General features: G+C 40.5%; 1 protein-coding gene across 6 annotated transcripts; it reads right to left on the reverse strand.

Annotated features, from left to right (window-relative positions):
* Positions 1-736: 736 nt before the first annotated feature.
* Positions 737-14,819, reverse strand: LOC127368341 (NACHT, LRR and PYD domains-containing protein 3). 6 transcript variants are annotated; one of them, XM_051409027.1, is made up of 7 exons: positions 14,051-14,819; positions 4,834-5,119; positions 2,374-4,192; positions 2,105-2,278; positions 1,675-1,848; positions 1,478-1,524; positions 737-1,338 (listed from the first exon to the last, which is right to left on the reverse strand). In XM_051409027.1, exons 1-7 carry the CDS (start codon positions 14,195-14,197, stop codon positions 794-796), a joined length of 3,192 nt encoding a protein of 1,063 aa, XP_051264987.1. In that variant the 5' UTR covers positions 14,198-14,819; the 3' UTR covers positions 737-793. The 6 variants fall into 6 exon arrangements, with proteins under 6 accessions (XP_051264987.1, XP_051264992.1, XP_051264990.1 ...); XM_051409032.1 differs by lacking the exon at positions 14,051-14,819 and adding an exon at positions 10,714-10,843; XM_051409030.1 differs by lacking the exon at positions 14,051-14,819 and adding an exon at positions 10,755-10,774.
* Between the last annotated feature and the right edge of the window lie 3,279 nt (positions 14,820-18,098).

Consider the following 18,098-nt stretch of genomic DNA (forward strand, 5'->3'; position numbering starts at 1 on the left):
TGTTCACTGATCCGCCACCGTGTACAGCCACAGAGGGAAGTAATGAAGTACAAATACTTCCTCACTCTACTTCAGTACTTTCTTAAGGTATCTGTACTTAACTTCCTCCTATAACCCTAACACTGACACAGGCTCAGCTCAGTCTCCTCCTTACTAACACACACCTGTACTCAGGCTCCTCCTCACTAACACACACCTGTACACAGGCTCCTCCTCACAAACACACACCTGTACACAGGCTCCTCCTCAAACACACACCTGTACACAGGCTCCTCCTCACAAACACACACCTGTACACAGGCTCCTCCTCACAAACACACACCTGTACACAGGCTCTGCCTTACTAACACACACCTGTACACAGGCTCCTCCTCACAAACACACACCTGTACACAGGCTCCTCCTTATTAACACACACCTGTACACAGGCTCCGCCTTACTAACACACACACACCTGTACACAGGCTCCGCCTTACTAACACACACACACACCTGTACACAGGCTCCTCCTCACAAACACACACACACCTGTACACAGGCTCCTCCTCACAAACACACACCTGTACACAGGATCCTCCTCACAAACACACACCTGTACACAGGATCCTCCTCACAAACACACACCTGTACACAGGATCCTCCTCACAAACACACACCTGTACACAGGCTCCTCCTCATTGCAGACAAAACACATGAAACTTAAAGATGAACACAGTCAGTTTGAACACAAGTACGGTGGCCTTGAAGTGAAAAGTGCACAGGTTTATTATAATATTGTGAGGTTGTTTCCCTCCTACAGAGAACACAGAGACACTGAGGAGTCATACGACCAGAACAGAAACCCAGGATACAGAGGTTTAGTGAATGTGGTGTTGAAGGTGTGGAGGTGGATCAGTGTGTCAGAGGAGACTCTGTAGAAGGACAGAGTGCCAGCAGGACAGTCCACATACACTGCTACTCTGTTAGAGACAGAGGAGAAGAAGGAGGAGGAGAGACAGATGACAGTTTCTCTGTTATTGTGCCAGACGGTGTATCCATCCTCAGAGCACGTCAGAGTCCAGGACTGATCATTTCCTCCAAACCTGCTGTAATCACTGTTTCCTCTCCTGCTGATTCCTCTGTAAGTCACTGCTACACAAACCTCTCCTTCCCACTCGACCTCCCAGTAACAGCAACCAGTCAGACCATTTCTACACAGCAGCTGATACCAGTAGTCAAATCTCTCTGGATGATCAGGATATGACTGATATTTCTGCTCCAGTGTCACCTTCCTGTTGTTGTCAGACAGTCTGAGCTTTCTGTTCACTGTGTTTGGGTCCACTGTGAGTTCACAGAAATCTGATGGAGAGAAAAAGACACAACACAGCAGTTTATCATCTAATTCCATGCTTAGCTTTGTTTATTGTTTATTTAATAATATAGTTTTAATTAGTAAATTCTGTTCTGTTCTCAGTAGTCAAACTGAATCTGCACTTACACTTCTTCAGACCAGATTTCAGTCTCTGTTCTCCACCATGGTCCACCCTGGAGGAAGAAACCCAGTCAAACCAGAATATTCTCTTGGATTATGAATTACTGAGTGATTCTCCATCCAATACTCATGTTAAATGCTGTTCAACATGAATCAGTGTTCCTTAGTTTGTCAGTGTAACCAAGAAACAGTGTTAGTTGTACCTGAGAGTGTCCAGTCTCCAGTCTGGATTCCCCAGTCCAGCACACAGCAACTTGACTCCTGAGTCTCCTGGATGGTTGTAGCTCAGGTCCAGCTCTCTCAGATGGGAGGGGTTGGATCTCAGAGCTGAGGCCAGAGAACAACAGCCTTCGTCTGTGATCAGACAGCCTGACAACCTGGAATTAGTCGTCAAAATTCAGTCAGATGATACCAATAAAAATGGTTGACCTGAGTTGCTATATGTTTAATTTAAAAGTTTTCCCTCAATTGGCTCCAGAAATTGCTTCCAAGGACTGAACATCAAATTAAGGGAAATAAAGCAATACACTAGGGAAAAGCTATTCCTAGGAACAAAAGTTGCAAAGAATTGGTAAAACAGCTAATTTAAAGCTATGCAACAGTAATCCGTGTAACAAACTGTTGAATCCTGACCTCAGAGTTCCCAGTTTACAGTGTGGACTCTCCAGTCCAGCAGAGAGAAGCTTCACTCCTGAATCATGCAGGTCGTTGTTACTCAGGTCCAGCTCTCTCAGACTAGAGGACTGGGAGCTGAGAACTGAGGACAGAGCTTTACAGCTTCTCTCTGAGAGGTTACAGCTGGTCAGCCTTAAGAAAAATTAATAGATGAAAAAGTTTTATTTTTCATCAAATGCATGTAGTACATTTTACTCAGTTAATTTATCTATTACCAATCCACTTACAGAGCTTTGCTGGAGGCTTTGACCACTGGCAGCAGTCTCAGAAGAGCCTCCTCTGAAGCAGAGTATTTCTTTAGGTCAAACACATCCAGATCTTTTCCTGATGACAGTAAGATGAAGCCCAGAGCTGACCACTGAGCAGGAGACAGTTTATCTGTAGAGAGACTTCCTGAACTCAGGGACTGTTGGATCTCCTCCACTAGAGAACGATCATTCAGTTCATTCAGACAGTGGAACAGATTGATGCTTCTCTCTGGGGAAATATTGTCATTGATCTTTTCCTTGATGTACCCAACTGTTTCCTGATTGGTCTGTGAGCTACTTCCTATCTGTGTCAGCAGACCTCGTAGGAGAGTCTGATTGGTCTGCAGTGAAAGACCCAGGAGGAAGCGGAGGAACAAGTCCAGGTGTCCATTTTGACTCTGTAAGGCCTTGTCCACAGCACTCTGGTAGAGATTTGTTGGTTCAGGTTTGTTGCTAAATAGAAACAGTCCCCACCAGGATGTTGTTTGTTGTTCTGCCAGCAGATTGACTCCAGAGTTGATGAATGTCAGATGGACATGAAGAGCAGCCAGAAACTCCTGAACACTCAGATGGATGAAGCAGAAGACCTTGTCCTGGAACAGTCCTCTCTCCTCTTTAAAGATCTGTGTGAACACTCCTGAGTACACTAAGGCTGCGCTGATATCGATGCCACACTCTGTCAGGTCTGATTCATAGAAGATCAGGTTGCCTTTCTGCAGCTGCTCAAAAGCCAGTTTTCCCAGAGACTCAATCATCTTCCTGTTATCTGGACTCCAGTGTGGATCTGTCTCAGTTCCTCCATCATACTTGATGTTCTTCAGTTTGTACAGAACCACCAGGAAGTAGATGTACATCTCAGTCAGGGTCTTAGGCAGCTCTCCTCCCTCTCTGGTCTTCAACACATCCTCCAGAACTGTAGCAGTGATCCAGCAGAAGACTGGGATGTGGCACATGATGTGGACGCTTCGTGATGTCTTGATGTGAGAGATGATTCTGCTGGCCTGCTCCTGATCTCTGAACCTCTTCCTGAAGTACTCTTCCTTCTGTGGGTCAGTGAACCCTCTGACCTCTGTCACCATGTCAACACACTCAGGAGGGATCTGATTGGCTGCTGCAGGTCGTGAGGTTAGCCAGAGGCGAGCAGAGGGAAGCAGTTTCCCCCTGATGAGGTTTGTCAGCAGCACATCCACTGAGGTAGACTCTGTAACATCAGTCAGGATCTCAGTGTTGTGGAAGTCCAGAGGAAGTCGACACTCATCCAGACCGTCAAAGATGAACACAACCTGGAACTCTTCAAACCTGTAGATTCCTGCTTCTTTGGTTTCAGTAAAGAAGAGATGAACAAGTTCTACCAAGCTGTACTTTTTCTCTTTCAGCACATTCAGCTCTCTGAAAGTGAATGGAAATATGAACTGTATGTCCTGGTTGGCTTTGTCTTCAGCCCAGTCCAGAGTGAACTTCTGTGTTAAGACTGTTTTCCCAATGCCAGCCACTCCCTTTGTCATCACTGTTCTGATTGGTTCATCTCTTCCAGGTGAGGGTTTAAAGATGTCTTCTTGTCTGATTGTTGTTTCTGGTCTATCTGGTTTCCAGGATGCTGTTTCAATTTTTCTGACCTCATGCTCCATGTTGACCTCTCCAGTTTCTTCCATCATGATGTAGATCTCAGTGTAGATGTCATGTAGATGTTTTGAATTTCCTTGCATTTCCTTCCTTGCTTTTGTGATTTTCTCGAAAACATATTGAAACTTTTTCTTCAGGTTGGATTTGAGTTTATGCTGACACTCCGAAAGAATATCTGAATGAATAAAAATGAGATGTCATAGTTGAGAGGATGTTGCAGTAAATGGGAGTCATCTAAAAACGATAAGCACATTTCTATGTTCATTTAAATTGCCTTGAATCAGGACACTGTATCTCGTTGCTTTTTTGTAGATTGCTCCCAGAGTTGCTCCTCTTTAAAGGGAAACATGACATTGTGTGTGGGGATTGGTCTCTTCCCTCTCTCAGGCTCCAGGATCCTCCTCTCTGCACACCTGCCTGCCATCAATCACCACTGCCTAACAGAAACTATCACCATCTGCCGTCAGCCAGCCCTCATTCCCTGGATTCTCTCTGCCAAGCCTTCCCTGGATAATTCCCCTTCACCATTTCAACATTCACAGTTGTCTGGCAGCAAAGTCTGGTTTAACCTTAAATCATGACAGTTGTGGCCCAGTCAAGTTCAATTATTGTAGCATTTATACCTTTTGAGCAAAAGGGAATACCACAACCCCTTTTCTCTGTTTTCTCGGGTCATATAGCATCAATTTAAAAAATATGTGTGTTCTTCCAATAGTCTAGACAGCCCTGTCACTGTCAATTGTCAATTACCTTACTTATGCACACATTATGTAATATTCACCTTCTTACTTTAGCAGATCCTTTTTAATGACCTACCTGTAGGTTTTGTGATGGTGTTTGATAAATTCTCAACCATATTATTTAGATTCATCTTCTCCAGAACCATTCTGGTCACTTTGATAGTGTTTATACAGTAGGTCTGCACCATCTGATCCACTGTGTCCACCCTGTCTGCATTCTCCAGTCGACTCTTTGGGATTGCTGGGAAGCCTGCCAGGACCTCTGACTGCTGCAGGTACCACTTGAATATTTTTAAGTCCTCGGCTCCCAAATCCTCCAAAGTTCCCAAGACGACCTGTTTAGGTGTCCCCATCTGCCTTCCCTATAAAGATACAACAATATATTGTTATAAGATACTATTGGTTGGATGTGTGAGCCCAAAATATCTACAAATGTCAACAGAAAAAATAAAAGTTCTAAACAGTAACCCAAAACCCAACTGGTCCCAAAAGCAAGTAATGAGGATGGACTTTTATTACAACAAGGTTTTGAATACTGGTCAAAAAGACTAGAAAGACTATAAGAGTACAATCCATTTACCATGTATGCATCAAAATCTGAAAAACTGTACATGCTTAATTATCAACCCTGGTACACCCCATAAAGATGTGCTAAACATATTAAAGCATGTATTCAATAGTGCCAGAACATAGAAACACAAACCAAAATAAATTCACCCGTACGTCCTACAGAGCTGGAGTTTTTTTTAACACGTTAACTTAATTGTGAACAAAGTTTACCTCACTGCAGCTTATGGTCTGCTCAACATCTCTATAGTTTTCAAAATATGCACATTTTCTCAGTGAGTCCACAGTTACTGTAAATGTCTTAATGTTATTAGTACTGTACGCACAGTAGAAAGTGTCTGATTAAATGTCACCAAAGTATTTGACAAATGCTTGACACCATGTGGTCGGTTATTAAGAATTTTTTACGTTTTTGCTAATAACTCATGAACCCATAAGGAGTAGAATAATTTTTGTACAGTGCCCTCCGTTGGATTATGCGAATATAGGCCACGCCCATTCACACTGTAAAAATATTGTGCCTTTTTGGATTTTTTAATGAAAACATTTTTAGCTTCTTTTTGCAAATATTTCATCTAATATTCACCAAAATGTAAACACAGTATATATTGATGCAATCAAAGAAGACTTATAGGTTTGTGTTTGGGTATCACTTATTGTTTGTCTGTAATTGGTTATTGAACATTTAAAGGCATGACCTGATGCACTTAACGGGACATAATTCTTTAATTCTGTATTGATTGCAACCAAATTTGGGAATGTTGTACATAAAACCACACTTCACGTGTGTGTAACACTTTACTTCTATTTCTATTGATACAACTACTGTTAGTACTGCTACTTCTACTGATACTGGTACCAAAGAGTAGTGGTAGTAGACCTTACAATAGGAATCTTAGAAATGTTCCACATCCCTTCATACATTACAAATTACTGGAGCTTCTTCTGTCTTTGATCTTTTTTTTATTATACAAAAGAAATTCGCAACTATTTTTACTATTTTAGTTTTGTCTTCTTGTACAGAATTAAAGGATGTCTGTCTTCATCCAACCATAAAGTAGCAGTCAACCTTCATGTCTGTTATTGATTATGGTTCTGTGGTGTCATGCCACCATTTATCCAGTACTTTTGGATCTGTTTTTACTGTTTATCTTCAGATTTTAGGACAGACCCCCACATTTCTAATTTATAATGCCCAAATTACTTTTTTATATCCATAATTTGGTAATCCGTATTGATTGAGTGGATTATCCTGGTAAAATAAAGTAAACTAAATTAGAAAAGTAGATACTTTGGAACAGCAACCCCATGATTGTCTTTTCTTAGCAACATATTTATGGCAGCCCCAAAATTAATTTCTTAGAAATAAAATTCTTCTCATCCTTCTTTAAAACTTTGGTTTTGTTATAATTCCAAATTGTGTCCCATAATTTAACATGGCAGCACTATTTCTTTATATTTATTCAATTTGTTCTTGCTCAGAAAACATTTTAATAATTCATATATTCTATTTTTATCACTAAATCTACCATGGTGGCATTCAATAATTATTTTTGTGGTATTGCACCACCATTTTGTCCCTTAGCAGCCAGTTAGTGTAGTTATATATTATGAAACCATAGCAGCGTGTAACTGCTTCATTCGGAAGGTAGAGAACGTAGACATCCTGTTTGTTGACTACTTTGATGACTGACATGCACTAGAACAGAGACCACAGTAACCACATTAAAAACATGTTCTGGGGCAGCTCTCCAACCTGTCAACTCTGCATTTTTTACTGATCATTTCCTGTGAGCCATTAAAAGTGATACATGAAAATAATCCTCAAATCATCAACTCTAACAGAACTCACGTAAAGAATCAAGAATATTTACACTCAACAAATTCATCCATATTCATATTTTGAAGCATCCATGAAGCGTCAGAAATACAGCACAATGTGATCAAAGTCATCCTGATGATCAAACATTTACATTTACCTACTCTGGTAGGATTCCCACCCGCTGAACTCACTTCAGGTCAATTTACAGACACTTTATACCTTCATGTGTGGAGGAAATACTGGGAGAGAATAAGCTGCTCCTTCCTTCCTCGTCAGTCCTGGTGTCTGTGTGCATTTGATCTGAGGACGCCGTCACACCCTCAAAACTTCACAGTCTAAGTCTAACAAACACCAGAGTGACGTCAGAACCAGTCTAACCTCAGAAAGACACACATCAGATTATACAGTTCTATAATCTGTCCACTAGATGGTGCTAACTAACCCTCTAATAAAATAAAGATCAGCACTGAAAGATTGAATGCAGCAGCAGACAAAGTAAAGTTTCCCAAATGTATTCCACCACACCAACAGTTTTTGTATCTTATGATCTCATCAAACTTGGACATTTAAATAATAAAACTATGACAAAAACTCCAAACACGGTTAACATTTTCAACCTCCTGATACACCCTGAGTGTACAGTATGAAGTAACATGTGTGATCAAAGTGATCAGTTGTCTATAGGTACACAGAAATTAGATACACAGAGGAACTACACAGCTGCACGAATGTTAACCCCTTGGTTTAATTGTTCCACTTGCAACCAGTACAACATGCACAAGGTTCCTACACCAGTATTTGCTGTGCACCTCTCTCTCTCTCTCTCTCTCTCTCTCTCTCTCTCTCTCTCTCTCTCTCTCTCTCTCTCTCTCTCTCTCTCTCTCTCTCTCTCTCTCTCACCCCAACTGGTCGAGACAGACGACCACCCACCTAGAGCCGGAGGATCTGTCCTAGGTTTCTGCCTTTTAACAGGCAGTTTTTCCTTGCCCTTGTCTCCAAGTGCTTGCTCATGGTGGTACTGTTGGGTCTCTGTAATTAATGTTATAAAGAGTTCGGTCTAGACCTGCTCTATTTGAAAAGTGTCCTGAGATAACTTCTGTTATGAATTGGCGCTATACAAATAAAATTGAATTGAATTGAATTGAATTATTTACAGTGCACTGGAGCATGTCTACCTGTCAGAGGCCCTGACATAAATGCACTATTTATCCAGTTTCTTGATCTTGGTGGGTTTTAACTATACATTTTAACTTGATAAAGGATTTGAGTCATCAGACCTGGAATTTAAGATAGCCAATTAGGACCACTTATACTGGCTGTCAAGACACTACATACCACCAGCTGAAGCCTGTTTCTGCAGCAGCCAACTTGTTGAGCCTGTGTTGGTTAGTTTTCCCTGCTTGATGTTCTGTCTTTGGATCACTTCTGCTGCAACCATGTCATCGCTCTGGGCGACCCACTTCCACACCGCACTGGACAAAAACAACTTGTATCCAGAAAGATCCAATGCTTTACAGTTTATGGATCTGTATTAAGTACAGATCTGTACATCATATCATATTATATGATATTACATCATATAAAAATAAAATCTGTCCAAGATCCACTCTCTAATCTTCTGTCTGGATACAAATGTATCAGCACCTTGGATCTTTCTGGATTTTTGCACATTTATTCCAGTGCTAGGTCCGAGGGTCCATTGTGTAAGTGCCAGAGCCCTCCCCGTCAACGGTTTCTACCCCCCACAACTGGTCAATTGCATTGTTCACACTCTTCTGTAGCCTTTGTACTGGCCTCCCAGCCACCCCACCACAATCCATGACTCCCTCCGGCTCTGTCAGCTGAGCTCATCTTGCTGACGAGATTGCAGGATTGGAACAGAACCTCCACGCTCTACCAGATCCACATATTGTTAATCTAACCTTTTTAACAGGCATGATCCCAGCTTCATAGAAAAGTGCCATAGTAAACCAAACTGGTGATGTATCTGATCTTAACGATTACCACCCAATATCCAAACTAGCACTGGTCAACTTACAACTATTATTGACTGACTAAACCTACTTCAGCCACAGCAGTCTGGTTTAACAGCTGCACCTTCAGTCACTGATAACACTGTTTCCTCCCTGGATAAAAACTATTCTGTGCTGCCCTTTTCATGATCTTTCTAAAGCATCTGACATAGTTAAACATAAAATCCTACTCCACCAACTACAGTCTATAAGTCTAGATGACACTGTGCTTAACTGACTCCACTCTTACCTGCAGAGCTCAGACTGTTTTTGCTGATGACATTTTACCACCAGAGCTGGGATTCTACAGGGGTCTATCCATGGCCCTTTTCTGTTTACCTTATATATAAATAACATAATTATTCTCAATCAGTGCTTTAACATTCTGTTTTTCTTTGCCAATGTATGATTTTATATCCCTGGTAGGCCAGACCCATATTCAGCAGCTGACTCAAAAATGTAAACTAAAACTGGGCTTCTTGTACAGAACTAAAGGATGTCTGTCTTCATCCAACCGTAAAGCGATTGTGTAGTCAACCTTCATGTCTGTTACTGATTACGGTTCTGTGCTGTCATGCCACCATTTATCCAGTACTTTTGGATATCTGTTTCTACTGTTTATCTTCAGATCTCAGGACAGACCCACACATTTATAATATATAATGCCCAAATTACTTTTTTATATCCATAATTTGGTAATCCGTATTGATTGAGTGGATTATCCTGGTAAAATAAATTAAACTAAATTAGAAAAGTAGATACTTTGGAACAGCAACCCCATGATTGTCTTTTCTTAGCAACATATTTATGGCAGCCCCAAAATTAATTTCTTAGAAATAAAATTCTTCTCATCCTTCTTTAAAACTTTAGTTTTGTTATAATTCCAAAATTTGTCCCATAATTTAATGTGGCAGCACTATTTCTTTATATTTATTCAATTTGTTCTTGCTTAGAAAACATTTTAATAATTCATATATTATGTTTATCACTAAATCTACCATGGTGGTGTTCAATAATTATTTGTGTGGTATTGCACCACCATTTTGTCTCTTAGCAGCCAGTTCGTGTAGTTACCTGATTCTACTGAACTGGAATGGAAATTGTGTGATGCTTGGTGAGAAAAAATAGGTATATTTATAAATACATTATGAAACCATAATATAGCGTGTAAGCTTCATTCGGGAGGTAGAGAACGTAGACATCCTGTTTGTTGGCTACCTTGATGACTGACATGCACTAGAACAGAGACCACAGAAACCACATGAATAACATGTTGTAGGGCAGCTCTCTGACCTGTCAGCTCCGCATTTTTCACTGATCATTTCCTGTGAGCCATTAAAAGTGAAATCTGAAAATAATCCTCAAATCATCGATCTTTAACTTACCAGAACTCAAGTAAAGAGTCAAGAATAATAATAAGAAATATTTACACATTCAACAAATTCATCCATATTCATATTTTGAAGCATCCATGAAGCGTCAGAAATACAGCACAATGTGATCAAAGTCATCCTGATGATCAAACATTTACACATTTCTCTGGTAGGATTCTCACCTGCTGAACTCACTTCAGGTCAATTTACAGACACTTTCTACCTTCATGTGTGGAGGAAACACTGGGAGAGAAGAAGCTGTTCCTTTCTTCTTCGTCAGTCCTGGTGTCTGTGTGCATTTGATCTGAGGACGCCTCAAAACTTCACAGTCTAAGTCTAACAAACACCAGAGTGACGTCAGAACCGGTCTAACCTCAGAAATACACACATCAGATTATACAATTCTATAATCTGTCCACTAGATGGTGCTCACCAACCCTATCAACACTTCAGCAGTTAAACTGTGTTTGTTAAATGGACTGTACTTGTATAGTGCTAGTCTTCTGACCACTCAAAACTCTGGCAAAGCCCATCAGACTGAACTAACTCATTCATACACATCCATCCATCACCAATGCACAGCATCAGGAGCAATCTGGGGTGCAGCCACCTAAATATCACAGTGCATTAAGCTTTACAACCAATGACATATTTCGTACCCACCACTGTTCTCTGTATCAAAGGGTTGCAAGTGTGATGACCCCTCCCCCCTCTGGTTGGTCTGGGTCTTTTTCCCTTCTTTACAGGAGACAGAGTGGCAGAGGGTGTGGCCACCAGATGGGCTACACCTGGTGTGTTCTGATTGCTGGTCTTTATAAATGGCTGATCAGTAATCTCTCTCTCTCTCTCTCTCTCTCTCTCAGCCCTGAGAAGGTCTCCCTTCTCAGGGCTGCACCCTTATTTATTGAAGAGTAAAAACAGGAGGCACAAAGTAGATAACAGCTAGTCATGCTAACGAGCATCATGACCTTGTATTCATAGGAGATGCCTGGAGCCAGTCTCCACCGGGTTCATCCTCTCCTCCCTCAATAACAGAGACATTGTAACCACAGGTTGACTGTTAGTCTTTATCGTGTGGGAAAATTAACAGGTGCTGAGAGCAACCTTGGAACAGATTTACATTTTGCACACACAGTAGTTCATAAGCACGAGGTTACATATAGTGTATTATAGTGTATTAAAATTTTCCATTACAGTTTAAAACATTTAAATTCTCTGTGTGCTCTCCCTACTTTGTCATGAGCCTAGAGCAGGTTCATGACACAAGGACTTCCCTACAGTCAAGAAGAAATCACCATCTTCTGTTATTCATTCATAAAGCGCTATTGTTAAAGCTTCCAAACTACCTCTCATTTCTACTACATTTCTTTGATAAAGCTTATAGTTAGGGCTGGATCAGGTGAGTCCTGAACCATCCCTTAGTTATGCTGCTATAGGCCTAGACTATCGGGGGATTTCCCATGGTGCACTGAGCTCCTCTCTTCCTCTCTCTTTCTGCACTCATTCATGTCCCATTAATGCATGTTACTAACTTCACTTCTTCCCCGGAGTTCTTGTGCTTTCTCATAGTGTGATGTGTTGTTTGTAATATTAATTCTTGCCATAATAACTTGTTCAGTCAGGACCACTTTTGTCAAAAGAACTTCTATGTCCAGAGCAGAATATTACATTTGGTGGTATGGCTCTGTTCTGGGACCTCCTTGCCCTTCCACGTGCCTACGTGGAAAAGTTTAAGATGAGGAGAGCGGCAGCAGAGACCGCAATAATGAATAATTGAAGAAGTACTTGTTGTGATAGTTTTATGTATTTATTTATTTTTGAAACATTGTAAATAGCATTTGTTTATCCTTTTTCAAACTTTCTGTAAATATTATCACCTTTACATTTTTTTTTTACCTTAAATTACACCAACCATATCTTCAGACTACACCTGAGTTTATTAGGTGTTTGAAATAGAACCCCACAACATGCAGGTTCTCATGGATCCTGGTGCTGCCTGCTGCCATGGTCCTGCTTGACTCCCACTGCTAATATCACTGATATTATTGTTATTATTGTCTACTGTCTGAGGTTTCTGCCTCTTAAAAGGAAGCTTTTCCTTGGCACTGTCTTCAAGCTCTTGCTCATGGTGGAACTGTTGGGTTTCTGTAAATGATGTTATAAGGAGTTCAGTCTAGACCTGCTCTATTTGAAAAGTGTCCTGAGATAACTTCTGTTATGAATTGGAGCTATACAAATAAAACTGAATTGAATTGGATTAGGTGTTTTAAGTGTTTTCTGTTATCCTCAGCTTTATAGTTTGCATAGTTTGCACAGCTGAGTGACTCAGCACCAAAAAGGTACACGATCATGTGGTACCTACGCCTAAAACTACATTATCTGAGCTTTATGGTCAAACTCATAAAGATTTGAACTGTTGACTTAAACTGTTCAAGGTTCATTCTGTAAATCACAGCTGATCTGTTATCTTCTTTTAATGAGAGGTTGAACTGTTTATCTGAATTGTCAGACCTTTAAATACCTCCGCCTGAGAGTTGCATGTTTATTCTCTCTGGTTGGTCTCATCTTCACTCATCAGCTTCGGGCAGATTATTTTCACCTTTAATAGGTAACGTAGCCAACAACTTTTCATGATGTTACTGTCAGTGAGTGTCAGTGTTAAACTGATCTGCTAACAGTAATAGTGATACTGGATGTGTTATGTTGCTTTGTTGAACATTGAATCAGGACTGTACTACCTTTGGAATTATGTTTTATTTTCAGTCTTTCCTTGCAAGTTTTACTGTAAAGAATGGGAGAAATTGCCATGCTTGACATGTGCTTTACTATATGTAATAACACGTGCACTTTAGCACTGGTAACTGTCCTCCTGCCAAACAGCATTTTAGTGCTCAGTCAGTGGTGTTGTTCCAACTTCTGCTTGCCGGCTGAGATTTGAACATTGTAAATGTAATGCAAAGAATAAAGCAAAAACTACCAGACATTTGTGATTTTTAGGGCAAAACACTGTAATCCCCTGTCAGGTTCATCAATGGTGATAAATGATCTGCAATCTATAGTTTTTGCATATTTAGCATCATTAATGTTTTATTAGTCTCAGTTGTAGTAGCATGTCAATAAGATTATGTGCCAATACAACATGTTCTTACTCCTAAAGTGTCAAATATTTCATGGCAAATATGCCATGAAGGCAACTTCCAGTCAAATGAACAATAATACTATTAGTCTGGTCCTCAACTAAACATTTTCCTAGTTGACTCAAGTTAACTAGGAAGTTAATGCAACCCAATAGTTGACTGGCCATCAAACACTGTTCATATTAATATAATCATTTAAACATATATATTCGCCACAGACACATCTTTCTACTGTCATCAGCTAGCTCTGTGTGACGTGCTACGGTAAGCGTACAGACTCATTCCCGGTTCACTTCCTGCTCTGTGTACACTGTTTGGTGCTGTAGCTCTGTCAGTGAACGCTAAATATACATTAGTTTTACTCGTTACAGCGGTTATTTACCCGGTAGTTCCCCCGGTATATCCTCCGGTAGATCCCCTGGTAGTTCCCCCAGTAGTTCCCGAGCAGCCGGGCAGACAGGGAGGCTGGGTGACTGAGCGAAGGAAGACTAAAACACTGAAGCCCACAGTTCACCACCAACCCATTCATGTTTCTAATACATTTTCCCCACTCAGCGATACACCCGCTGAGGAACCAACTCTGGTTATTGGCAGCTCCATAGTCAGAAACGTGAAGTTAGTGAAGCCAGCGGCCATAGTTAAATGTATCCCTGGGGCCAGAGCGGGCGACATTGAATCAAATTTAAAACTGCTGGCTAAAGATAAACGTAAATACAGTAAGATTGTTATCCACGTCGGCGGTAACGACACCCGTTTACGCCAATCGGAGGTCACTAAGATTAATGTGGAGTCGGTGTGTAACTATGCTAAGACAATGTCGGACACCGTAGTTTTCTCTGGACCCCTGCCCAATGTGACCAGTGATGACATGTATAGCCGCATGTCGTCATTCCACCGCTGGCTGTCGAGGTGGTGTCCAGCAAACGATGTGGGCTTCATTGATAACTGGAAGCCTTTTTGGGGAAAACCTGGTCTGATTAGGAGAGACGGCATCCATCCCACTTTGGATGGAGCGGCTCTCTTATCTAGAAATATGGCGAAGTTTATTTCTAAAACCTGACAGTCCAGAGTTAGGACCAGGAAGCAGAGCTGCTGTCTTACACACTTCTCTGCTCTTTCTTTAGAACAGTCACCCACCCAAAACCCCATAGAGACTGTGTCTGTCCCCTGACCACCTAAATTATTTAAAGAAATAAAAACAAGAGGAGTTCAACATAAAAATCTAATAAAAATTAAAACCAACTCCTCAGTAGCACAAAATAAGAGAATGAAATGTGGGCTGTTAAATATCAGGTCTCTGTCCTCTAAAGCTGTTTTAGTGAATGAATTAATATCAGATTATGATATTGATTTACTTTGTCTTACTGAGACCTGGTTGTCCCACGAGGAGTATGTTAGCCTAAATGAATCCACCCCCCCAGTCATATTAATACTCACATTCCTCGAGGCACAGGCCGAGGAGGTGGAGTAGCAGCCATATATGATTCGAGCGTTTTAATGGACCCTAAACCTAAACTAAATTATAATTCATTTGAAAGCCTTGTTCTTAGTCTTTCTCACCCAAACTGGAAAACACTGCAGCCAGTTCTATTTGTTATAGTGTACCGCGCTCCTGGACCATACTCTGATTTTATATCTGAATTCTCAGAGTTTTTATCAAGCTTAGTCCTTAAATCAGATAAAGTAATTATTGTAGGTGATTTTAATATTCATGTGGATGTTGACAATGACAGCCTTAGTAATGCATTTATATCATTAATAGACTCAATTGGCTTCTGTCAGAGTGTAAATAAACCAACTCATTGTTTTAATCACACTCTTGACCTTGTTCTATCATATGGCATTGATATTGAACATTTAATAGTCTTCCCACATAATCCTTTCCTATCTGACCATTATTTAGTAACTTTTGAATTCATACTATTAGATTATAAGCCATTAGGCAAAACTTCCTACAGCAGATGTCTATCTGACAGTGCTGTAGCTAAATTTAAGGAGGAGATTCCTTCAGTGTTTAATTCAATGCCATGTCTGAATTTAACAGAGTCCTATAACAACTTTAGTCCCTCTGAAATTGATAATCTTGTCGATACTGCTACAGGCTCACTACGATCAACATTAGACTCTATCGCTCCTATAAAAAGAAATTATTAAAACATAGGAGACTAGCACCTTGGTATAACCACCAAACCCGCCAGTTAAAGCAAATAGCTAGGAAATCTGAAAGGAAATGGCGCTCTTCCAAATTATCAGAATATCGCTCAAATTGGCAAGATAATCTTAAAATTTATAGAAAGGCCCTCCGTAATGCCAGAGGAGCCTATTACTCAGCACTAATAGAAGAAAATAAGAATAACCCTAGGTTCCTCTTCAGCACTGTAGCCAGGCTGACAGAGAGTCACAGCTCTATTGAGCCACATATCCCCATAAACTTAAGTAGCAACGACTTTATGAGCTTCTTCTATAATAAAATTATTACTATTAGAGAGAAAATTAATCACCAACTGCCATCAACAGTTATCAGTGGCTCTCCAAGTTCAGGGACTTTTACTAATGTAAACTCAGATATATATTTAGACTGTTTCTCTGCTATCAATCTTCATCAGTTAACTTTATAATTTCTTCATCGAAGCCATCAACCTGTCTGTTAGACCCGATCCCGACTAGGCTGCTTAAAGAAGTTGTTCCCTTAATTGGCACTTCTTTACTGGATATGATTAATCTTTCTTTATTATCAGGATATGTACCACAGTCCTTTAAAGTAGCTGTAATTAAACCCCTTCTTAAAAAGTCCACTCTTGACCCAGGGGTTTTAGCCAACTATAGACCGATTTCTAACCTCCCCTTCCTCTCTAAGATTCTGGAGAAAGTAGTCGCCAAAGAGTTGTGTGACTTTCTACATAACAATAGTTTATTTGAGGATTTTCAGTCAGGATTTAGAGTTCATCATAGCACAGAGACTCTGTACTTGTATCATTAGATCTTAGTGCTGCATTTGACACCATTGACCATAATATTCTTTTACAAAGACTTGAGCATCAAATTGGCATTAAAAGGAACCGCACTAAGCTGGTTTAAGTCATATTTATCAGATTGTTCGCAGTTTGTACAAGTTAACGATGAATCTTCAATAAATACTACAGTTAGTCATGGAGTTCCACAAGGTTCTGTACTTGGACCAATACTATTTACTTTATATATGCTCCCTTTAGACAACATTATTAGGAATCACTCCATTAACTTTCACTGTTATGCAGATGATACGCAGTTATATCTATCGATTAAGCCCAATGAAATTAATCAATTATCTAAATTTCTCTTAAGGACATAAAATCCTGGATGACCTGCAATTTTTTGATGTTAAACTCAGAAAAAACGAAATTCTTGTTCTTGGCCCCAAAAACCTTAGAGACACACTGTCTAAAGATATAGTTACTTTAGATGGCATTACCTTGGCCTCTAGCACCAATGTCAGGAATCTTGGAGTTATCTTTGATCAGGATTTGTCATTTAACTCCCACATAAAGCAGACCTCTAGGACTGCCTTTTTTCATTTACACAATATTACAAAAATTAGACACATCCTATCACAGACAGATGCAGAAAAACTAATCCATGCATTTGTTACTTCTAGGCTGGATTACTGCAACTCTTTATTATCAGGTTGCCCCAATAAGTCCATTAAAACGCTCCAATTAATTCAGAACGCTGCAGCACGAGTACTGACAGGAACTAGAAAAAGAGATCACATCTCTCCTGTACTAGCTTCTCTGCATTGGCTCCCTATAAAATGTAGAATAGAATTTAAAATCCTCCTCCTCACCTATAAAGCTCTTCATGGTCAGGCCCCTTCATATCTTAAAGAGCTCATAGTACCCTATTACCCCTCTAGAACACTACGTTCTCTGAATGCTGGGCTACTTGTGGTTCCTATAGTCTCTAAAAGTAGAACAGGAGCCAGAGCCTTCAGTTACCAAGCTCCTCTCCTGTGGAACCAGCTTCCAGTTGTGGTTCGGGAGGCAGACACCCTCTCCACATTCAAGAGTAGGCCTAAGACATTCCTCTTTGATAAAGCTTATAGTTAGGGCTGGATCAGGTGAGTCCTGAACCATCCCTTAGTTATGCTGCTATAGGCCTAGACTATCGGGGGATTTCCCATGGTGCTCTGAGCTCCTCTCTTCCTCTCTCTTTCTGCACTCATTCATGTTCCATTAATGCATGTTACTAACTCCACTTCTTCCCCGGAGTTCTTGTACTTTCTCGTCTCGCAGGTTCTTATCGATCCTGGTGGAGCCTCCTGCCATGGTCCTGCTAGATTGCCATTGTCAATACTGTTGTTGCTGTGAACCTGTCTGTCTGTCTGTCTGTCTGTCTCTCTCTCTCTCTCTCTTCTCTCTCTCTCTCTCTCTCTCTCTCTCTCTCTCTCTCTC

The sequence above is a fragment of the Dicentrarchus labrax genome, unplaced genomic scaffold, assembly GCF_905237075.1.
Source record: "Dicentrarchus labrax unplaced genomic scaffold, dlabrax2021, whole genome shotgun sequence".
In the NCBI taxonomy this organism is placed as follows: domain Eukaryota; kingdom Metazoa; phylum Chordata; class Actinopteri; family Moronidae; genus Dicentrarchus; species Dicentrarchus labrax.

Excerpts from the sequence above, each read along its gene's own strand:
- LOC127368341 (XM_051409027.1), bottom strand. The coding sequence starts at position 14,197 with ATGAATGGGTTGGTGGTGAACTGTGGGCTTCAGTGTTTTAGTCTTCCT. Across the intron at positions 1,525-1,674 it reads TGGAGACTGGACACTCTCAG|GGTGGACCATGGTGGAGAAC; the intron begins GTACAACTAACA and ends TTCTTCCTCCAG. Across the intron at positions 1,339-1,477 it reads GAAATCTGGTCTGAAGAAGT|ATTTCTGTGAACTCACAGTG; the intron begins GTAAGTGCAGAT and ends TCTCTCCATCAG.